Raw genomic sequence first — 24,905 nt, 5'->3', positions numbered from 1 at the left:
TCTTCACAGTGCAGAGATCGAAGATTCACTCAGAAGAGGCTCCCTATGGTCTTCGTTTCTCTGATGGGGATCCTGATGTAAGGAGGGACTCTGATGGAGATCCTGATGTAAGGGGGACTCTGATGGAGATCCTGATGTAAGGGGGGACTCTGATGGGGATCCTGATGTAAGGGGGACTCTGATGGAGATCCTGATGTAAGGAGGGACTCTGATGGAGATCCTGATGTAAGGGGGACTCTGATGGAGATCCTGATGTAAGGGGGGACTCTGATGGGGATCCTGATGTAAGGAGGGACTCTGATGGAGATCCTGATGTAAGGGGGACTCTGATGGAGATCCTGATGTAAGGGGGGACTCTGATAGGGATCCTGATGTAGGGGGGGACTCTGATGGGGATCCTGATGTAGGGGGGACTCTGATGGAGATCCTGATGTAAGGGGGGACTCTGATGGGGATCCTGATGTAAGGAGGGACTCTGATGGGGATCCTGATGTAAGGGGGACTCTGATGGAGATCCCTATGTAAGGGGGGACTCTGATGGGGATCCTGATGTAGGGGGGGACTCTGATGGGGATCCTGATGTAGGGGGGACTCTGATGGAGATCCTGATGTAGGGGAGGACTCTGATGGGGATCCTGATGTAGGGGGGGGGACTCTGATGGAGATCCTGATGTAGGGGAGGACTCTGATGGGATCCTGATGTAAGGGGGACTCTGATGGAGATCCTGATGTAAGGGGGGACTCTGATGGAGATCCTGATGTAAGGGGGGGACTCTGATGGAGATCCTGATGTAAGGGGGGACTCTGATTGGAGATCCTGATGTAAGGGGGGACTCTGATGGGGATCCTGATGTAGGGAAGGACTCTGATGGGATCCTGATGTAGGGGAGGACTCTGATGGGGATCCTGATGTAGGGGAGGATTCTGATGGGATCCTGATGTAAGGGAGGACTCTGATGGGGAAACTGATGTAGGGGAGGACTCTGATGGGATCCTGATGTAGGGGAGGACTCTGATGTGGACCCTGATGTAGGGGAGGACTCTGATGTGGACCCTGATGTAGGGGAGGACTCTGATGGGGAAACTGATGTAGGGGAGGACTCTGATGGTATCCTGATGTAAGGGGAGGACTCTGATGGGGATCCTGATGTAAGAGAGGACTCTGATGGGGATCCTGATGTAGGGGAGGACTTTTATGGGGACCCTGATGTAAGGGAGGACTCTGATGGGATCTTGATGTAAGGGGGGACTCTGATGGGATCCTGATGTAGGGGGGGACTCTGATGGGGATACTGATGTAGGAGGGACTCTGATGGGGATCCTGATGTAGGGGAGGACTCTGATGGGATCCTGATGTAAGGGGGGACTCTGATGGGATCCTGATGTAAGGGGGGACTCTGATGGGATCCTGATGTAAGGGGGACTCTGATGGGGACCCTGTTGTAAGAGGGGACTCTGATGTAGGGGAGGACTCTGATGGTGACTCTGATGGGGATCCTGATGTAAGAGAGGACTCTGATGGGGATCCTGATGTAGGGGAGGACTTTTATGGGGACCCTGATGTAAGGGAGGACTCTGATGGGATCTTGATGTAAGAGGGGACCCTGATGGGGATCCTGATGTAAGGGAGGACTCTGATGGGGGCCCTGATGTAAGGGAGGACTCTGATGGGGACCCTGATGTAAGGGAGGACTCTGATGGGGACCCTGATGTAAGGGAGGACTCTGATGGGGACCCTGATGTAAGGGGGGACTCTGATGGGATCCTGATGTAAGGAGGGACTCTGATGGGATCCTAATGTAAGGAGGGACTCTGATGGGGATGATGTAAGAGGGGGCTCTGATGGGGATGATGTAAGGGGGGACTCTGATGGGGATGATGTAAGGGGGGACTCTGATGGGGATGATGTAAGGGGGGACTCTGATGGGGATGCTGTAAGGGGGGAACTCTGATGGGGACGATGTAAGGGGGGACTCTGATGGGGATGATGTAAGGGGGGACTCTGATGGGGATGCTGTAAGGGGGGACTCTGATGGGGATTATGTAAGAGGGGACTCTGATGGGGATGATGTAAGGGAGGACTCTGATGGGGATGATGTAAGGGAGGACTCTGATGGGGATGATGTAAGGGAGGACTCTGATGGGGATCATGTAAGGGGGGACTCTGATGGGGATAATGTAAGGGGGGGCTCACAGATTTTTTTGAATATTTGTTTAATATACAATGTAATACAATGTTTAGAGACTCCAGTGCTGAGGGGGTGGGGCCAGTGCCAAGGGGGTGGGGCCAGTGCTGAGGGGGTGGAGCCAGTCTCTGTATTGTCCATATTGTATAATGTGAAGACCTCGATGGCGGCTCATCTCCGGCGGTAACGATATAATCGGTTTGTGAAGTGAGATGAGGTGACGCCATAAAGCCGATTACGACCTTCTCTTATCAATAAACGCAGCTGAGATTTATCCCGCCGCTTTGTCTCCGCCGCCAAATTCATTGGCTGAACTTATGTAAATGTCTCCTGAATAGATTACCCGCCATGTTTATTAAGCGGGGACCTAAAACGCATTTTACGTTTAAAAAGACGACTTTACTTTTACGATTGGTCTGGTGATAAACCGCGGAGATGTGCGCACTTCAAATAAATCCGCGCCGTGTTTATCAAAGGCGGGGGGAGGGGTGCTCTGTCCTGATTACCAATCTGCTAATTGGACAATAAAAAGAAACCAATTCTTAGAAACGGATCTGAAAGATTGTTAGTGAGTCCCAAATATGTTCAATATTTCGCATCACGATCATCGACATCCGAAGAAAAATGGGAATTTAGGTCAATAAACAAGTAAAATATATCAATTCTTTTATTATTAATATTACAAAGGTTACAATCTCCTATAGACAGAGCGATCGCCTATCACCGTGTCGGGTCACCTGTTGGTGGCACTGAGCTCCCCAGTGGGAGGTTGCAGTTCCAGTGTCCACCAGCGGGTGTCTCCCAACAGCCAGCAGTCTACGCATTTCGCAGATTCTCAGTCTTCTTCTTCAGGACACGGATGTTCCTGATTTTTCTTTCCTTTCCACAGTCAGGGAGTTGTTTGGCAAACAACAAATCTCTCCATGTATACTGTACTGTATACTGTTTCCAATATCTCCAAAGAGGCGTGGTCTTATATGTCTCCTATCTCCAAGGGGCAATGTCTTATGTCTCCTATCTCCAAGGGGTGTGGTCTTATATGTCTCCTATCTCCAAAGGGCGTGGTCTTATATGTCTCCAATCTTCAAGGGGCGTGGTCTCCTATCTCCAAGGGGCGTGGTCTTATATGTCTCCTATCTCCAAAGGGGCATGGTCTTGTATGTCTCTTATCTTCAAGGGGTGTGGTTTTATATGTCTCCTATCTCCAAGGGGTTTGGTCTTATATGTCTACTATCTCCAAGGGGTGTGGTCTTATAGGTTTCCTATCTCCAAGGAGCGTGGTCTTATATCTCTCCTATCTCCAAGGGCATGGTCTTAGATGTCTCCTATCTCCAAGGGGCGTGGTCTTATGTGTCTTATCTCCAAGGGGTGTGGTCTTGTCTCTTATCTCTAAGGGGCGTTGTCTTATATGTCTCCTATCTCCAAGGGGCGTGGTCTTATGTCTCCTAGCTCCAAGGGCATGGTCTTAGATGTCTCCTATCTCCAAGGGGTGTGGTCTTATGTGTCTTATCTCCAAGGGGTGTGGCCTTGTCTCTTATCTCCAAGGGGCGTTGTCTTATATGTCTCCTATCTCCAAGGGGCGTGGTCTTATGTCTCCTAGCTCCAAGGGGAGTGGTCTTATGTCTCCTATCTCCAAGGGGCGTGGTCTTATGTCTCCTATCTCCAAGGGGTGTGGTCTTATGTCTCCTATCTCCAAGGGGCGTGGTCTTATGTCTCCTATCTCCAAGGGGCGTGGTCTTATATTTCTCCTATCTCCATGAGGCGTGGTCTTATATGTCTCCGATCTCCAAGGGGCGTGGTCTTATATGTCTCCTATCTCCAAGGGGCGTGGTCTTATATGTCGCCAATCTCCATGAGGAGTGGTCTTATATGTCTCCGATCTCCAAGGGGCGTGGTCTTATGTCTCCTATCTCCAAGGGGCATGGTCTTATATGTCTCCTATCTCCAAGGGGCGTGGTCTTATATGTCTCCTATCTCCAAGGGGCGTTTTCTTATATGTCTCCTATCTCCAAGGGGCGTGGTCTTATGTCTCCTATCTCCAAAGGGCGTGGTCTTATTTCTCCTATCTCCAAGGGGCGTGGTCTTATGTCTCCTATCTCCAAGGGGCGTGGTCTTATATGTCTCCTATCTCAAAGGGGCGTGGTCTTACATGTCTCCGATCTCCAAGGGGCGTGGTCTTATATGTCTCCGATCTCCAAGGGGCGTGGTCTTATATGTCTCCTATCTCCAAGGGGCGTGGTCTTATGTCTCCTATCTCCAAGGGGCGTGGTCTTATATGTCTCCTATCTCAAAGGGGCGTGGTCTTACATGTCTCCGATCTCCAAGGGGCGTGGTCTTATATGTCTCCGATCTCCAAGGGGCGTGGTCTTATATGTCTCCTATCTCCAAGGGGCGTGGTCTTATATGTCTCCTCCCAGTGCAGAATGGATACATTCATTCGATTACTAATTTCGTTTTCGGAATTCGTTTCCTTTCATTTATTCATTTTCTAACAAATTCCAGATTTTCAGAACAATTCGAATCGGTGGGAAATGTGTCGTTGGAATTCGAATTCTGTGTGAAGAATAGCTGGTTGTTAAGGGGCGGGTCGGGAAGCTGGCCGCCGCCCCCTTCACATCCGATGTCTCATCAGCTGTCAGCGGGATTCCCCCCACTGACAGCTGAATGTAAAAAAAAAAAGAAAAATGCAGGAATGGGGAAATGAAAAATAAAAACGATGGCGTATTGATCGACTTTTCTGTTTGTCTTTCTTTTCCATTTGAATTTGAAGATTATTTATTTATTCATATTTTAGAGCTCCCTGTGTGATTTCTCCCCCCTCCCCCTCTCCAGGCCATTATTCGTTTTCTATGAGGTACTTACCAGATGCCTCGGGTCCAGCGCTGTCTCCTGCAGGTCACCGGCACCACCGTCTTGAATACAGGAGCTCCCCACTGCACATGCATGGGCTCAGCGATTTGTGATGTGTCCTAGGAGGCCAGTTGGGGGGGGGGGTGCAAGGGGTGTCATCCTTGCCTAGGCAGGGATTGCAGAAGTTGGAGCAGGTACCAATAAGAATCGGTCCTTTTGGTCCTTGCCCCCCCCCCTCCTTACCCCCCCAATAAAACCTGTTACTCAGTTGCAGTCTAGGGGGAGGGAGCCAACCAGTGGGATTTCACTATTAAATATATGGTTGTATGGACCATGGCCCTTGGAATGTCATTCGCCAAAATAACTCCCTGACTGTGGGAAGGAAAGAAAAACTAGAGACATCGGTGTCTTCCTAAAGAATCGGACTGAGAGTTGACGAAACACGTAGACTGTTAGAAGATGCTCCGAGATGATGTGATGTGTAGATAGGCATACATACACAAGGGTAGATATGTGAATGAATGAGCTTGTGGAGCCCAGACAAACCAAAGCGCTCCAGATAGGATAGCCCAACGTCGACAGGCTGAGGAAGAAGCCGACCGGCCTTCGAAACGCGTCCCGTGTCTACAATGCATGTGCCTTACCGTGACCTCTGGGATTCCAGTTTCCGGGTCTTTATACCGCTTGCTGTTCCAGTGATGGCGGCTTCCTCCATCTTCAGAAACGCTTCATCCCCAGCCGCTGGCCAAGCCTGGTGGTCCTCTGGCTGCCCATCAAACATCTCCGGTGCCCGAGTCCTCCATCATGTAATGCCGCGGTCATGTAACATTGTACCCGTGTGACATTTTTATCATTTTTTTCCACACAAATAGAGCTTGCCGATCTCATTTCTCGAGGCCCAAAAACGCGAGGACGGTACAAATATCCCCCAAATGGCCCCTTTTTGGAAAATAGACAGTCCGAGGTATTTAGTAAGAGGCATGACGAGCTTTTTGAAGTTGTAATTTTTTTGTCACAATTTTTTTGGAAAATAAAGACATTTAAAAAAATGAAAAAAAAAAAAAATATATATATATATTTTTTTTTTTTTTTACATGCTGTCGCCAGTGCAGTACAACGTCGTCAAAAAAGAAAAAAAAGAAAAACATTTATAACATTTGTATTGTGTGATTTTTCTGGATTTTTGGTTGATATTCTGTCTCTATCATATAAAATACACCTATGATAAAAATTATAGACCCTTCATTTCTTTGTAAGTGGGCAAAACTTACACAATCTGCAGGGGAGACGATCGTTATTTTCCCCCCACTGTAATATACAAGTCGGGGGGTTTTTGTCCAATATGCTGCGAGTTGTTATTTTATGTGGACGGTGATAGGCGATCGCTCCGTCCTCAGGAGATTGTAATATTAATAATAGAAAAGAATTGATATCTTTTAGTTTTGTGATGACCTAAATTCCCGTTTCTCCTCGGCTATGGGTGACTGGGATGTACAACGATGGGCATTGATGGTGACGGCCCCCATATTGGATATTAGAGGGATCTCCGGGGGGGGGGGGGAATATTCTTGGGATCGATCGTTTGAAAGAAACAGTAATTGCCCTATAAGATATACCACGTCCTGATTATCCAGATCAGATGCCGCCACCCCGCCGCCATGTATGGTGGAAACCTGTAAAATCGATAAAATAATTTCCATTCGGCGTCCCCGAGGAGACGAGTAAACACGACTCCCCCTCCCCCCCTCCTTACATCTCTTGTTTTGTTACATTGTTTTCCTGGAGGGTATCAGAGAGTCGGTTGTATTGCAGATGACATGGCTGTCACTTAACGCCGTGTGATATCTGCGTGGTGCGACGGCGGCGCTGACACTGCAGAGACACCGCGGATAGGCGACACCTCGGTGATTGTCATCTAGCATTGTGCCTGTGACATCCTCGCTAATAGGACGGCCTCGTGGGAAAGTGTGCGACGGCGTGAGATGAATCCGCTGGAAAATCAGAAACAAAATGATCGTTCTGCGGACGTGGAGGGCGCCGAGCAACGCCTCCCCTGAGTGCCGCCGCTAACAGGACGATTGGTGGTTATCTTATGAGGGGGCTTCAAATGTGGCCCCTGACATCACTAAAGGGCCACACATAATGTTCAATATACACTCACCAGCTACTTTATTCAGTCCACCTTGCTAGTATCGAGTTGGACCCCCTTTATTAGGTCCCCCTTGCTAGTAGTAGGTTGGACCCCCTTTATTAGGTGCACCTTGCTTGTAGCGGGTTGGACCCCCTTTATTAGGTGCACCTTGCTTGTAGCGGGTTGGACCCCCTTTATTAGCTCCCCCTTGCTAGTAGCGGGTTGGACCCCCTTTATTAGGTCCCCCTTGCTAGTAGCGGGTTGGACCCCCTTTATTAGGTCCACCTTGCTAGTAGCAGATTGGACCCCCTTTATTAGGTGCACCTTGCTAGTAGCGGGTTGGACCCCCTTTATTAGGTCCCCCTTGCTAGTAGCGGGTTGGACCCCCTTTATTAGGTCCACCTTGCTAGTAGGGGGTTGGATCCCCTTTATTAGGTCCCTCTTGCTAGTAGCGGGTTGGACCCCCTTTATTAGGTCCCCCTTGCTAGTAGCGAGTTGGACCCCCTTTATTAGGTCCCCCTTGCTAGTAGTAGGTTGGACCCCCTTTATTAGGTCCCCCTTGCTAGTAGCGAATTGGACCCCCTTTATTAGCTCCCCCTTGCTAGTAGCGGGTTGGACCCCCTTTATTAGGTCCCCCTTGCTAGTAGCGGGTTGGACCCCCTTTATTAGGTCCCCCTTGCTATTAGCGGGTTGGACCCCCTTTATTAGGTCCCCCTTGCTAGTAGCAGGTTGGACCCCCTTTATTAGGTCCCCCTTGCTAGTAGCAGGTTGGACCCCCTTTATTAGGTCCCCCTTGCTAGTAGTAGGTTGGACCCCCTTTATTAGGTCCCCCTTGCTAGTAGCAGGTTGGACCCCCTTTATTAGGTCCCCCTTGCTAGTAGTAGGTTGGACCCCCTTTATTAGGTCCCCCTTGCTAGTAGCGGGTTGGACCCCCTTTATTAGGTCCCCCTTGCTAGTAGCGGGTTGGACCCCCTTTATTAGGTCCTCCTTGCTAGTAGCGGGTTGGACCCCCTTTATTAGGCCCACCTTGCTAGTAGTAGGTTGAACCCCCTTTATTAGGTCCCCCTTGCTAGTAGCGGGTTGGACCCCCTTTATTAGGTCCCCCTTGCTAGTAGCAGGTTGGACCCCCTTTATTAGGTCCCCCTTGCTAGTAGCAGGTTGGACCCCCTTTATTAGGTCCCCCTTGCTAGTAGTAGGTTGGACCCCCTTTATTAGGTCCCCCTTGCTAGTAGCAGGTTGGACCCCCTTTATTAGGTCCCCCTTGCTAGTAGTAGGTTGGACCCCCTTTATTAGGTCCCCCTTGCTAGTAGCGGGTTGGACCCCCTTTATTAGGTCCCCCTTGCTAGTAGCGGGTTGGACCCCCTTTATTAGGTCCTCCTTGCTAGTAGCGGGTTGGACCCCCTTTATTAGGCCCACCTTGCTAGTAGTAGGTTGGACCCCCTTTATTAGGTCCCCCTTGCTAGTAGCGGGTTGGACCCCCTTTATTAGGTCCTCCTTGCTAGTAGCGGGTTGGACCCCCTTTATTAGGCCCACCTTGCTAGTACCGGGTTGGACCCCCTTGAGATTTGTACTGGGGGGGGATTTATGCTCAGCGGTTAAGCATGCAGATTAGTACTCAATTTCATTTTTATATTTGGGGGGGGATATTTTCTGACAAATAATGCCCATACATTGGAGGGGGGGCAGTTTGGTATATTTGCCCCCCCGGGCTGTTGATGACCTTGTCCCGGCACTGCCCCCTGAGGTCCAACCCTGACTCTATGTAGAAGGAACGTTCCCACTTGTGATTTTTAAAGCTCCATTTACACGCGGAGGTGCGCGCCACACATAGGGTAGTCTATTCACTTCCATTTGCTGCCCTATGGACGTTCGTTGCCCAAAAGAAGCTCCTCCTCCTTTTTTTGGGGGGGCGACTAGCTTAGCGCGCTTTTTGACCACGCCCATTCTGTTTGCCTTGAAAATGATGGGAAATCCAAAATGTTGTCACCGGGACAGGAAGAGAGGGGAAATCTTCCAATGGGGACACCTAAGAGAAGATCTCCTCTCACTTCCTGTTGTGATACCAAAAAAAAAAAAAAAACTTCCAGGAGATCTTCAGCTATTTATTGTCCAAAATAAAATTTAAAAAAGTTTTGGCTTTTACTAGTCATGTGACCTGTAAATAAGCCGAACGCGGCTGTCAGCGCCGCTTCCCCTTTAAATTGAAAATGTTGAAAATGAGAATTTTTTTTTCATGGGAAACGTGAGAAGAAGATGAAATAATAAATGGAGACGATGAATCTGATTGTGGAGGGAAGAATCCCGCAGATGGGGCCGGGCGTTCCCATAATTGTCAGCATTTGTGTTCAGAACAATGCGCCTTTTCTAGTCCGGCGTTCCAATCACACGCACTTGTATGAGGGAGAGAGATTGCGTCTTTCATGTGAATGGAGGGAGAGGGGAGGACCGCCTCCAGTGACGCCATCGCTGAAAAACCGCCAACTGCTGGAGGAAACCATTGTGTGTAAACCAGGGGGGGAGGGGGACGCAACCTTTTCCCACATTAGTGTCGTGTCCTCCCCCCCCCCCCCCGTGCGCAAAACTGCCGCAGAGACAACAATGGTGCCCAATTCCTTTCCCCTCATCGTTCTATAAGAATTCATGAGTTTAACCCGCCAATAGAACTGTGCGTGCAAAGATCAATAATGGGTGCACTACATTCAGCCCCAGTACATGCACCTCAGATCCGCCCCAACGCATGCTCCTCACCTCTGCCCCACCTCAGATCCGCCCCAATGCATGCACCTCAGATCAGCCCCAACGCATGCACCTCAGATCCACCCCAATGCATGCACCTCAGATCCGCCCCAATGCATGCACCTCAGATCAGCCCCAACGCATGCACCTCAGATCAGCCCCAACGCATGCACCTCAGATCCGCCCCAATGCATGCACCTCAGATCCGCCCCAATGCATGCACCTCAGATCAGCCCGACGCATGCACCTCAGATCAGCCCCAACGCATGCCCTCAGATCAGCCCCAATGCATGCACCTCAGATCAGCCCCAACGCATGTACCTCAGATCAGCCCCAATGCATGCACCTCAGATCAGCCCCAACGCATGTACCTCAGATCAGCCCCAAGGCATGCACCTCAGATCCGCCCCAATGCATGCACCTCAGATCCACCCCAATGCATGCACCTCAGATCAGCCCCAACGCATGCACCTCAGATCCGCCCCAAGGCATGCACCTCAGATCCGCCCCAATGCATGCATTTTAGACCTAAGATCAGCCCCAATGCATGCACCTCAGATCAGCCCCAATGCATGCATTTTACACCTCAGATCAGCCCCAATGCATGCACCTCAGATCAGCCCCAACGCATGCACCTCAGATCAGCCCCAACGCATGCACCTCAGATCAGCCCCAACGCATGCACCTCAGATCAGCCCCAAGACATGCACCTCAGATCCGCCCCAATGCATGCATTTTAGACCTAAGATCAGCCCCAATGCATACACCACAGATCAGCCCCAATGCATGCATTTTACACCTCAGATCAGCCCCAATGCATGCACCTCAGATCAGCCCCAACGCATGCACCTCAGATCTGCCCCAATGCATGCATTTTACACCTCAGATCAGCCCCAACGCATGCACCTCAGATCCGCCCCAATGCATGCATTTTACACCTCAGATCAGCCCCAATGCATGCACCTCAGATCAGCCCCAACGCATGCACCTCAGATCAGCCCCAACGCATGCACCTCAGATCAGCCCCAACGCATGCACCTCAGATCAGCCCCAACGCATGCACCTCAGATCAGCCCCAATGCATGCACCTCAGATCAGCCCCAACGCATGCACCTCAGATCAGCCCCAACGCATGCACCTCAGATCAGCCCAACGCATGCACCTCAGATCAGCCCCAATGCATTCACCTCAGATCAGCCCCAACGCATGCACCTCAGATCAGCCCCAATGCATGCACCTCAGATCTCAGATCAGCCCCAACGCATGCACCTCAGATCAGCCCCAATGCATGCACCTCAGATCAGCCCCAACGCATGCACCTCAGATCAGCCCCAATGCATGCACCTCAGATCTCAGATCAGCCCCAACGCATGCACCTCAGATCAGCCCCAATGCATGCACCTCAGATCAGCCCCAACGCATGCACCTCAGATCAGCCCCAACGCATGCACCTCAGATCAGCCCCAAGACATGCACCTCAGATCAGCCCCAACGCATGCACCTCAGATCAGCCCCAATGCATGCACCTCAGATCTCAGATCAGCCCCAATGCATGCACCTCAGATTAGCCCCATTGCAAAGGACTGCCAAATGACGTGACCGCTGTGATTGGCTGTCACATGACCGGGAGATGTCCCGTCGGCTCCTGATCATTACTACAGACCACGAGCCAGCTGGTCCTGAGCGCGCTCTCTGCACAGAACGGTGTCCGGACACGTATGTGCGGCGTGTGGTGATTAAATCCCGCCCCTCTCTGCATTACGTGGGGCAGTAAGAGGTTAAACAATTCTCATTATATGATTTTGTTTTCCTGGAAGACAGAAAAGGGAAATATGAGAGATGAGAGCCGGATATATACACGATTGTCACATGATCCGCGCCGACACGCCGCACAATCCTCGGCGTCCTCCCCCACATTCCGCGCTCCAATAAATGAACTCTTCGGAGAGGTGCGATCCTAATTGCTTTTCCGTGCTCAGAAACGCTTTGCTGAGCAACAAGATATCAGGCAGCGGGCGGGCTAAAAATAGACTCTATTTATCAATATACGGGAGCGAGCGCCAGACAGCCGTCCAATCCCGGAGAGCGCCGCGGAATACACAGGAGGCGAGCGCATAACCAGAGAGACGCTCCACCAAAGGCCAATCAATGACAGCGACTGGGGGCCCCTCCAATCACCGCCTCATACGTTTTCAAGGGACCCTAAAACACAAATAATACAATACATTATTTTATTTATTTATTTTTCTAATTTAAATTGGAATTCATAATTTTAAAGTCCATTAATATTTATATTTGTATTTGTTATATATTCATAATATTTATTATATGAATTAAATTAAATAATTATTAAAGAAAATAAAGGATAACAATACATTATTTCATTTATTTTCTTTAATAAGTATTTGAATTAATTAGTATAAAAAAATATTATGAATATATACCAAATATAAATGTTAATAGTCTTTAAAATAATGAATTCCACTTTAAATAAAAAATAAAAATAATGTGTTGTATTAACTAATTTTACTTTATTTAAAATAAAAATAGTAACAATAATTTATTTGAATTACTTTTTTCTTTTTTTAAGTCAGGGGTCTCCAAACTGTGGCCCGGGGGGGCCAGATGCGGCCCTTTGCTTGCCTTTATCCGGCCCCTGGGGCACAATTCCTCCCAAGGATGTGAGACACTATTCTGCCCTCTGACACCAACAGTGGGGCACAATCATCCCCCTAATACCATAGATGGGGCACCGTTTACTCCCACTAATGCCAGGAAAAAAAAGTTATTTTCCTTCTGGTCAGTCCGCCCCCCCCCCCCAAGTCCAAAAGTAAACTGGCCCATTGTTTAGAAAGTTTGGACACCCCCCGCTTTAAATACAATAATAAAAAGTAATTATTTATTTGAATGAATTCCACTTTATATAAACCAAATAAAATAAAAAATAATTTACTTGTATTAATTCCACTTTCTATTTAATGTATTTCTTCTCCTTCTTTATTATCCTCTTATAAAGTGTGTCCTCCTTAGATTAAATATTAGACATGTGCACTGCCGAAAAATGTGTTCCTTTTTGTTACATTCGTTTTTTGTTTTAGTTATGATCGCTATTCGAAAATCCGAAAATAGGAACAAAAATTTGAAACAATAACTAACTAATAATAACTTAACTATTAAATGATAGGTATTGGAATTTCCTTTCAAATTTGGCTGTTAGTGAATGTAACGAATACGAATTTATCCAAAGTTATGAATTATCTGAAATAACGAATGCCGCATCTAAACAAATGGAACGGAACTAAATAATAATAAATTAATAAAAATTATTAATAATAATAATAAAAAGTTTTTATTATTATTATTGTTATTTATTATTACTAATTCATTACGTTCTATTCGTTTAGATGCGGCATTCGTTATTTCTTCGTAACTTCGGATAAATTCGTATTCGTTACGTTCACTAAAAGCCAAATTTGAAAAGAAATTCCAATACCTATCATTTAATAGTTAAGTTATTATTAGTTTGTTATTATTTCAGATTTTCGATTTTTCGAATTTCCGGAAAAAAACGTTAAATGGGTTTCATTAATTCGGATACGATTACGGCGATACCTCACATGTGTGGTTTGACCACCGTTTTCATATGCGTTCGCTTCTGCATGCGAGCTCGGTGGGATGGGGGAAAGTTTAAAAAAAAAAAAAAAATGTTCTTATTTATTTTACCTTTTATTTTTATACTGTTCTTTTTAAAAAAAAAAAAATGTTATCTTTTGGTTTCTTGCACAGAGGAAATATTTAATAGACATGTGCAGTTCGTTTAGTTCCAAACCTAGTTTTTTTAACGAATTTCGACCAATTCGTTAATTCACATTTGGTGTTTACAAGTTAAAAACTGTTTTTTTTGCTCGAAAATTACGTAGAACCCCCAAACACTGTATTTATTTATTTTTCTAACACCCTAGAGAATAAAATGGCGGCCCTAGACCTCCTCTGTAACTCAAAACATGCAACCTGTGGAATTTTTTTAAATGTCGCCTATGGAGATTTTTAAGGGTAAAAGTTTGTCGCCATTCCACGAGCGGGCGCAATTTTGAAGCGTGACATGTTGGGTATCAATTAACTCGGCGTAACATTATCTTTCACAATATAAAAAAATTGGGTTAACTTTACTGTTGTCTTATTTTTTAATTCAAAAAAGTGTATTATTTCCCCCAAAAAAGTGCGCTTGTAAGACCGCTGCGCAAATACGGTGTGACAGAAAGTATTGCAACGGCCGCCATTTTATTCTCTAGGGTGCTAGAAAAATAAATAAATACAGTGTTTGGGGGTTCTAAGTAATTTTCGAGCAAAAAAAACAGTTTTTAACTTGTAAACACCAAATCTCAGAAAGAGGCTCGGTCCCTAAGTGGTTAAACAATGTATCAATTTAAACAAATTTGACACTCGCTTGTAGTGCCGGACATCGCTTTGACGTGAATGTGCATGAAAAACGTGGCCGTGGATCTCAGAACCGCCCCCCCCAGCAGCTTCCTCACAGAAGGGCAGGTGACTAAGCTCCGCCCCGACGCATTATATCAGAGTGACTAAGCTCCGCCTCTGATGCATTATTTTAGAGTGACTAAGCTCCGCCCCTGACGCATTATATCAGAGTGACTAAGCTCCGCCTCTGACGCATTATATCAGGGTGACTAAGCTCCGCCCCTGACGCATTATATCAGAGTGACTAAGCTCCGCCTCTGACGCATTATATCAGCGTGACTAAGCTCCGCCTCTGACGCATTATATCAGCGTGACTAAGCTCCGCCTCTGACGCATTATATCAGGGTGACTAAGCTCCGCCTCTGATGCATTATATCAGAGTGACTAAGCTCCGCCTCTGACGCATTATATCAGCGTGACTAAGCTCCGCCTCTGACGCATTATATCAGCGTGACTAAGCTCCGCCTCTGACACATTATATCAGGGTGACTAAGCTCCGCCTCTGACGCATTATATCAGCGTGACTAAGCTCCGCCTCTGACGCATTATATCAGCGTGACTAAGCTCCGCCTCTGACGCATTATATCAGAGTAACTAAGCTCCGCCTCTGACGCATTATATCAGAGTGACTAAGTTCCACCTCTGACGCATTATATCAGAGTGACTAAGCTCCGCCTCTGACGCATTATATCAGGGTGACTAAGCTCCGCCTCTGATGCGTTATATCAGCGTGACTAAGCTCCGCCTCTGACGCATTATATCAGAGTGACTAAGCTCCGCCTCTGATGCGTTATATCAGCGTGACTAAGCTCCGCCTCTGACGCATTATATCAGAGTGACTAAGCTCCGCCTCTGACGCATTATATCAGAGTGACTAAGCTCCGCCTCTGATGCATTATTTTAGAGTGACTAAGCTCCGCCCCTGACGCATTATATCAGAGTGACTAAGCTCCGCCTCTGACGCATTATATCAGGGTGACTAAGCTCCGCCCCTGACGCATTATATCAGAGTGACTAAGCTCCGCCTCTGACGCATTATATCAGCGTGACTAAGCTCCGCCTCTGACGCATTATATCAGCGTGACTAAGCTCCGCCTCTGACGCATTATATCAGGGTGACTAAGCTCCGCCTCTGATGCATTATATCAGAGTGACTAAGCTCCGCCTCTGATGCATTATATCAGCGTGACTAAGCTCCGCCTCTGACGCATTATATCAGGGTGACTAAGCTCCGCCTCTGACGCATTATATCAGCGTGACTAAGCTCCGCCTCTGACGCATTATATCAGCGTGACTAAGCTCCGCCTCTGACGCATTATATCAGAGTGACTAAGCTCCGCCTCTGACGCATTATATCAGAGTGACTAAGCTCCACCTCTGACGCATTATATCAGAGTGACTAAGCTCCGCCTCTGACGCATTATATCAGGGTGACTAAGCTCCGCCTCTGATGCGTTATATCAGCGTGACTAAGCTCCGCCTCTGACGCATTATATCAGGGTGACTAAGCTCCGCCTCTGATGCGTTATATCAGCGTGACTAAGCTCCACCTCTGACGCATTATATCAGCGTGACTAAGCTCCGCCTCTGACGCATTATATCAGAGTGACTAAGCTCCGCCTCTAACGCATTATATCAGAGTGACTAAGCTCCGCCTCTAACGCATTATATCAGAGTGACTAAGCTCCGCCTCTGACGCATTATATCAGAGTGACTAAGCTCCGCCTCTGATGCATTATATCAGGGTGACTAAGCTCCGCCTATAACGCATTTTATCAGAGTGACTAAGCTCCGCCTCTGACGCCTTATATCAGAGTGACTAAGCTCCGCCTCTGACGCATTATATCAGAGTGACTAAGCTCCGCCTCTGACGCATTATATCAGAGTGACTAAGCTCCGCCTCTGACGCATTATATCAGAGTGACTAAGCTCCACCTCTGGTGCATTATATCAGAGTGACTAAGCTCCGCCTCTGACGCATTATATTAGCGTGACTAAGCTCCGCCTCTGACGCATTATATCAGAGTGAATAAGCTCCGCCTCTGACGCATTATATCAGAGTGACTAAGCTCCGCCCCTGACACATATCAGAGTGACTAAGCTCCACCTCTGACGCATTATATCAGAGTGACTAAGCTCCACCTCTGATGCATTATATCAGAATGACTTAGCTCCACCTCTGACGCATTATATCAGAGTGACTAAGCTCCGCCTCTGACGCATTATATCAGAGTGACTAAGCTCCGCCTCTGACCCATTATATCAGAGTGACTAAGCTCCACCTCTGATGCATTATATCAGAGTGACTAAGCTCCGCCCCTGACACATTATATCAGAGTGACTAAGCTCCGCCTCTGATGCATTATATCAGAGTGACTAAGCTCCGCCCCTGACACATTATATCAGAGTGACTAAGCTCCTCCTCTGACGCATTATATCAGAGTGACTAAGCTCCGCCTCTGACGCATTATATCAGAGTGACTAAGCTCCGCCTCTGACGCATTATATCAGAGTGACTAAGCTCCGCCTCTGATGCATTATATCAGAGTGACTAAGCTCCGCCCCTGACACATTATATCAGAGTGACTAAGCTCCGCCTCTAACGCATTATATCAGAGTGACTAAGCTCCGCCTCTGACGCATTATATCAGAGTGACTAAGCTCCGCCTCTGACGCATTATATCAGAGTGACTAAGCTCCGCCTCTGACGCATTATATCAGAGTGACTAAGCTCCGCCCCTGACGCATTATATCAGAGTGACTAAGCTCCGCCTCTGATGCATTATATCAGAGTGACTAAGCTCCGCCTCTGACGCATTATATCAGAGTGACTAAGCTCCGCCTCTGACACATATCAGAGTGACTAAGCTCCGCCTCTGATGCATTATATCAGAGTGACTAAGCTCCGCCTCTGACGCATTATATCAGAGTGACTAAGCTCCGCCTCTGACACATATCAGAGTGACTAAGCTCCGCCTCTGACGCATTATATCAGAGTGACTAAGCTCCGCCTCTGACGCATTATATCAGAGTGACTAAGCTCCGCCCCTGACGCATTATATCAGAGTGACTAAGCTCCGCCTCTGATGCATTATATCAGAGTGACTAAGCTCCGCCTCTGACGCATTATATCAGAGTGACTAAGCTCCGCCTCTGATGCATTATGTCAGAGTGACTAAGCTCCGCCTCTGACGCATTATATCAGAATGACTAAGCTCCGCCTCTGATGCATTATATTAGAGTGACTAAGCTCCACCTCTGACGCATTATATCAGAGTGACTAAGCTCCGCCTCTGATGCATTATATCAGAGTGACTAAGCTCCTCCTCTGACGCATTATATCAGAGTGACTAAGCTCCGCCTCTGATGCATTATATCAGCGTGACTAAGCTCCGCCTCTGACGCATTATATCAGAGTGACTAAGCTCCGCCTCTGATGCATTATATCAGAGTGACTAAGCTCCGCCTCTGACGCATTATATCAGAGTGACTAGGCTCCGCCTCTGATGCATTATATCAGAGTGACTAAGCTCCGCCTCTGACGCATTATATCAGAGTGACTAGGCTCCGCCTCTGACGCATTATATCAGAGTGACTAAGCTCCGCCTCTGATGCAGATGCCGGGAGTCCGGGACGGAGCGTTGTCACCCAATAACAGGAAGTGACTGAACAAGGACCTCCATGGCGGGATCACTCGGGATTATTTTAATGAAAGCTGCAAATTTATAAATATTAAAAACGACTTTAATTCTTTTTTAAAGATGATATAAGATTTTAGAGATTTAGATGGTGGAAGAACACAGAACATTTTCTGGGTTGTCGGGTTTAGATGCATTTTATCCAAAACCGAAGTGACGTGTTTGTTACGTAAAGATAGACTTGGAGTCTGTTCCCGTTAATTGTTGTATACGACCCGTTCTCCATTTTACACCATAGATATGGGTCTAAAAGGGTGGACTTAGCCTGTAATGTGTGGCATTAGCCTACCGGAAAACACAATTCTGGTGATGGAGCGCCATCTGCTGGAACTGCCGCACAATTGCAATTACATATATATATATATATATATATATATACTATATTACCAGAAGTATTGGGACGACCTTGCACAAAGCAAGGTCCATAAAGACATGGATGAGCGAGTTTGGGGTGGAGGAACTTGACTGGCCTGCACAGAGTCCTGACCTCAACCTCATTGAACACCTTTGGGATGAATTTGAGTGGAGACTGTGAGCCAGGACTTCTCATCCAACATCAGTGCCTGACCTCACAAATGCTCTTCTGGAAGAACGATCAAACATTCCCATAGACACCCTCCTAAACCTTGTGGACGGCCTTCCCAGAAGAGTTGAAGCTGTTATAGCTGCAAAGAGCGGAGCCAACTCAATATTGAACCCTCCGGACTAAGACTGGGATGTCATTAAAGGTCATGTGTGTGTAAAGGCAGGCGTCCCAATACTTTTGGGAATATAGTGTATATACAGCGAGTAAACTAAGTATTGAACACGTCACTGTTTTTCTAGGTAAATCTATTGGTAGAGGTGATATTGACATGAAATGTTCCCCACATGTCGGTGACAACCCGTGCAATCCATACATACAAAGACACCGAAACAAATCCGTTCAGAAATGAAGTTCTGTGTAATAAAATGGAAGGACACAGAAAAAGTATTAAACATGAAGAAAGGGAGGTGCAAAAAGGCTTAGAAAGCCAAGACACCGGCTGAAATCTATCAGTAGAAAGCAATCCTTCCCCTTGTCTGTGCAAATTAATATCAGCCGGTTCAGTCTCACCTGATGGCCTATAATAAGGTGTCACACAAGAAACATCTCATGATGGGTAATAGCAAAGAGCTCTTGTAGGACCTTCGTAACCTTATTGTTGTAAAATATACAGATGTCATTGGTTACAGAAGGATTTCTAAGTTTCTGAATGTTCTAGTGAGCACTGTTGGGGCCATAATCCGGAAGTGGAAAGAACATCATTTCACCATAAACCGGCCACCACCAGGTGCTCCTCACAAGATCTCTGACAGACGAGGGAAAAGAATTATTAGAAAAGTTGTCCAAGAGCCAAGGGCCACTTGTGGAGAGCTTCCTGGAGACCTGGAATTAGCAGGTACAACAATAAGTAATGCCCTCACCCGCCATGGCCTGTATGCACGCTCACCACACAACACTCCATTGCTGAAGAAGAAGCATGGTGAAGGTCGGTTAAAGTTTGCTGGTCGGTTAAAGTTTGTCTGGTCAGAGGAGACTGAAATGGAACTCTTTGGATGCCATAATACACTCCATGTTTGGAGGTCACCTCACCCCAAAAACACCCCCCCATACCAACAGTGAGGTTTGGAGGCGGGAACATCATGGTGTGGGCGGGGGGTGTTTTTTCAGCATACAATACTGGCAAACTTCATATCATTGAAGGATGGATGGTGATAAAAAACAAATCTGCTGGAGATAAAACGAGGGTGGACATCTCAGGAGGACATCTCAGGAGCACATCTCAGGAGGACATCTCAGGAGGACATCTCAGGAGGACATCTCAGGAGCACATCTCAGGAGGACATCTGAGGAGCACATCTCAGGAGGACATCTCAGGAGGTCATCTCAGGAGCACATCTCAGGAGGACATCTCAGGAGGACATCTCAGGAGGACATCTCAGGAGCACATCTCAGGAGGACATCTGAGGAGCACATCTCAGGAGGACATCTGAGGAGCACATCTCAGGAGGACATCTCAGGAGGTCATCTCAGGAGCACATCTCAGGAGGACATCTCAGGAGGACATCTCAGGAGCACATCTCAGGAGCACATTAATCCCAATACACAAAGCTAAGGAGAAAGAAAATAAAGCTGCTAGAATGGCCCAGCCAATCACCTGACTCGAATCCAATAGAAAATTTATGGAAAGAACTAAAGATCAGAGTTCATAGAAGAGGACCAAGGGACATTCAAGATTTGAAGACTGTCTGTGCGGAAGAATGGGCCGAAATCACACCTGAGCAACGCGTGCGACTCGTTCCTCCATACATGAGGCGTCTTGAAGCCGTCATTACCAACAAAGACCGCTATCTGCTGCCAATCCCATCCGCAGGTATGTGTAGATTATTGTCACTGGAATTCACAGCATGGATAAAACTCCCGAATGAGCCAAACGCATCAAAACTCACCTTTCTAACGGTCCCTCACAGGCCTGCTTTATCTGACCCTTTGGGCACTATTCCTCCCACTGACACCAATGATGGGGCACTATTCCTCCCACTGATACCAATGATGGGGTACTATTCCTCCCACTGATATCAATGATGGGGCACTATTCCTACCACTGACACCAATGATGGGGCACTATTCCTCCCACTGATATCAATGATGGGGCACTATTCCTACCACTGATACCAATGATAGGGCACTATACCTCCCACTCACACCAATGATGGGGCACTATTCCTCCCACTCACACCAATGATGGGGCACTATTCCTCCCACTGACACCAATGATAGGACACTATTCCTCCCACTGATATCAATGATGGAGCACTATTCCTCCCACTGATACCAATGATGGGGCACTATTCCTCCCACTGATACCAATGATGGGGCACTATTCTTCCCACTGACACCAATGATGGGGCACTATTCCTTCCACTGACACCAATGATGGGACACTATTGCTCCCACTGACACCAATGATGGGGCACTATTCCTCCCACTGACACCAATGATGGGACACTATTCCTCCCACTGATACCAATGATGGGACACTATTCCTCCCACTGATACCAATGATGGGACACTATTCCTCCCACTGATACCAATGATGGGACACTATTCCTCCCACTGACACCAACAATGGGGCACTATTCAGATCAGTGAATGGATGTTTGTTGGTCCCCCTACCCTTTACTCAACAACACCCACTATGGAAGTCCTGGGGGGGGGCATACTACTGCCTCTACAGCCATCCTATCACTTCCACCTTGTCAGGTTTAGAAGTCGGGAATTGGTGTAAAACCCCCTACTGCTGCTGCTGCTGCTGACAAATGTCGGTGGCACTAAAAGGGTTAAATAATGTAATAACCCCTATCACCCCCCTCCCCCCCCCCCCAATAATCATCATCTACCCAGCTGGGTGTGCCTACGTTTAATTTGTTGCTTGTAGTGCTGAGTGTTCCTGGATCACAGCCCGGCTCAGAGGACAATCACATTGATCATCTGTATGGTGATCCTCGGGATTGGCTCTTGGCACGGTCAGGACGCAGTCTGGATGGGTTTAGCGGCGAGCCCATCTGTGTTTGCGACTTTTAATTCATAAAATGTGTCAAAAGATCAAAAGCAACGCCGCCGTGCGGAGAGGGATGAAAAGCAGCTGATGAAGGCGGGTTGGCTCCGTCGGCAAAAAGACTTTTCAGTGCACCGCCACCCACTGACCGCTCATCGCTCCATGGAGGCCAATCACAAGCGGCAATCAGTATTAAAAAGTAAATACATTTTCAGAAATAAATCCAGGAAGATGGCCGGAAATCAGAGCCTGCTGGCGGTTAGGCTCACTATAGACCAGATTTCAGACAATTCCTTGCCGAATCGGGAAAGTTTGCCCTGTAAGCACCACCTGGGTAGGCAACAGACGATTTACCGATCAACTGGGCCAGATGGAACGTTATGAGCCGAACGATTCCTGCATCCTATGAGATGTATCATCTTATCAGATGCAGTCGGTGTTTGGGTATTGATTGAGAGGAATCAAGCCATGTATGGCCAGCCTTGGCTAAAATACACTGTAGAGTTCTACCAACGGACCAATTCATTGAAAAGGTTTCGAAGAAGATTTTGTTTTACGGACGATTCATTTGGCGTCATAAAAAAAAACAATATTGGCATAGTGGATGAGCTTGGGCTTGGTCTAATCTTGGGTTCCAACCAAACTTGGAAGGAAGTCGTCCCTTCCACCCACTGTCCTTGCCAAATCAAATATGGCCTGGTCATTCTGGGCCATAGTTGGATTATCTGGTTACAATGACATCTAAAATGACCCATCGCAGTCAAGGATGAGTTCAGGTTTGGTCTGAACTTGGGTTCCAACCGAACCTGGAAGGAAGCTGTCACATCCACCCTACAGTTGTACCTACCACCAAGGGGCAGGGATGCTTGTGATGTCATTGACCTCTTAGGGCCAAGTGGCTCTATGAGGTCAATGATGTTACAACCATCCCTGCCCCTTGGTGTAGATTCAGCTGTAGGGTGGACGTGACAGCTTCCTTCCAGGTTCGGTTGGAACCCAAGTTCAGACCAAACCTGAACTCATCCTTGACTGCGATGGGTCATTTTAGATGTCATTGTAACCAGATATTCCATGTTATTCACTTTACCTGTCACTGGTCAGAATTTTATGGCTGATCGGTGTAAACAGAGGGGGAGGGGTATGTACATATTTATAAATATTGGGGGGGTAGATACATTGTATACAGTCAGTGGTCAGAATGTTTTGGCCGATCGGTAAGTACATGTACAGTAGTTGTATAAGATATGAGCCTGTAAAGGATGGTCATTTCAGTGGAACGTGACCCCGGTGTTGGGTTTGGCCTTAATTCTTCTTCTTCTCATTCTAGATGGATGAACCGTCTGGGCCTTGCTGCTATCGGATACACCCCCGATGAAAAAGACATCCGACCCAGCGAAGGTAAATCCAAGTTTCTCATTGTCCCCGATTATAAAGGTTGAATATTGTGTGTGGGTGTCATTGGAACAGATGAAGTCCAATTGTTCTGCCTCTTCATAAAGCTGTTCCAGGAATTCCTTTGGGGGCATCAGGCGTCCCGTGATTCTGTTTTGGGCGATTTTGCCAGATCTTTCAGGTGGCAATTGCAGAAAACCCACGCTGCGATTGGGGGGGGGGGGTGCCATTGCAAGTAACGGGATCACAAGCACGTCTCGCGTTTTGCAGCAATCGCAGGCAGAATTGCGTCGATTTTTTTCCCAGGATCCAGAATGCCAAGGTGTGAATGGAGTCTTAGAAGTGGCAAGAGAGGTGCTGACCCCCCCGCCCTGTTCCTGGGCTAATGTTACAGATCCCTGACATTACAGGGGCTTACAGTGGTGGGCAGTGACTTCGCTAGGGGGTGGCTTTTGGGGCTATAGCCCCGAATCTGGGGCCCATAGCCCTGAGTCTCTGCAGGGGTCCCCAAGGGAGGGGAGGCTCTTTGGGGACCCTGATGTAAGTGGGAGGCTCTCTGGGACCCTGATTTAAGAGGGAGGCTTTCTGGGGACCCTAGTGTAAGTGGGGGCTCTCTGGGGACCCTGATGCAAGGGGGGGGCTCTCTGGGACCCTAATGTAAGTGGGGGCTCTCTGGGACCCTGATGCAAGGAGGGGCTCTCTGGGGACCCTAATGTAAGTGGGGGCTCTCTGGGGACCCTAATGTAAGTGGGGGCTCTCTGGGGACCCTGATATGTGTGGGGGGCTCTCTGGGGATATATATATACACACACACAAGTATATTACTGTATATACATGTGTATGCCCGCCCAAGCGTATGACTTTCTTTACTACACTGCTATGGGCTCTAGCCCCAGATCTTTTGTAGACCTAGCAACACCCCCGGTGGTGGGGCAGATATACAGGGGGTACAGTGGTGGGGCAGATATACAGGGGGTTACAGTGGTGGAGCAGATATACAGGGGGTTACAGTGGTGGGGCAGATATACAGGGGGTTACAGTGGTGGGGCAGATATACAGGGGGTTACAGTGGTGGGGCAGATATACAGGGGGTACAGTGGTGGGGCAGATATACAGGGGGTTACAGTGGTGGAGCAGATATACAGGGGGTTACAGTGGTGGGGCAGATATACAGGGGGTACAGTGGTGGGGCAGATATACAGGGGGTTACAGTGGTGGGGCAGATATACAGGGGGGTTACAGTGGTGGGGCAGATATACAGGAGGTTACAGTGGTGGGGCAGATATATAGGGGGGTACAGTGGTGGGGCAGATATATAGGGGGTTACAGTGGTGGGGCAGATATACAGGGGGTACAGTGGTGGGGCAGATATATAGGGGGGTACAGTGGTGGGGCAGATATATAGGGGGTTACAGTGGTGGGGCAGATATATAGGGGGGTACAGTGGTGGGGCAGATATATAGGGGGTTACAGTGGTGGGGCAGATATATAGGGGGTTACAGTGGTGGGGCAGATATACAGGGGGGTACAGTGGTGGAGCAGATATACAGGGGGGTTACAGTGGTGGGGCAGATATACAGGGGTTACAATGGGGGGCAGATATACAGGGGGGTTACAGTGGTGGGGCAGACATATAGGGGGTTATAGTGGTGGGGCAGATATATAGGGGGGTACAGTGGTGGAGCAGATATACAGGAGGGTTACAGTGGTGGGGCAGATATACAGGGGGGTTACAGTGGTGGGGCAGATATACAGGGGGGGGGGTACAGTGGTGGAGCAGATATACAGGGGGTTACAGTGGTGGGGCAGATATACAGGGGGTTACAGTGGTGGGGCAGATATATAGGGGGTA

At 47.9% G+C, this 24,905-nt stretch overlaps 1 protein-coding gene across 1 annotated transcript in view; it reads left to right on the top strand.

Moving 5' to 3' along the window:
- The window catches only part of LOC141107389 (connector enhancer of kinase suppressor of ras 2-like), a gene marked incomplete in the record, with an annotated part of 546,558 nt that overhangs the window by 501,634 nt on the left and 20,019 nt on the right, over nucleotides 1–24,905 (top strand). Inside the window, 1 exon segment of the mRNA XM_073598089.1 lies at nucleotides 22,989–23,059. Within this exon segment, the coding sequence (XP_073454190.1) occupies nucleotides 22,989–23,059 (71 nt within the window).

Source organism: Aquarana catesbeiana, linkage group LG09 (assembly GCF_042186555.1).
Source record: "Aquarana catesbeiana isolate 2022-GZ linkage group LG09, ASM4218655v1, whole genome shotgun sequence".
NCBI lineage: Eukaryota > Metazoa > Chordata > Amphibia > Anura > Ranidae > Aquarana > Aquarana catesbeiana.
The sequence above is the reverse complement of the archived record's forward strand: the minus strand, read 5'-3'. Positions and strand labels throughout refer to the sequence as shown.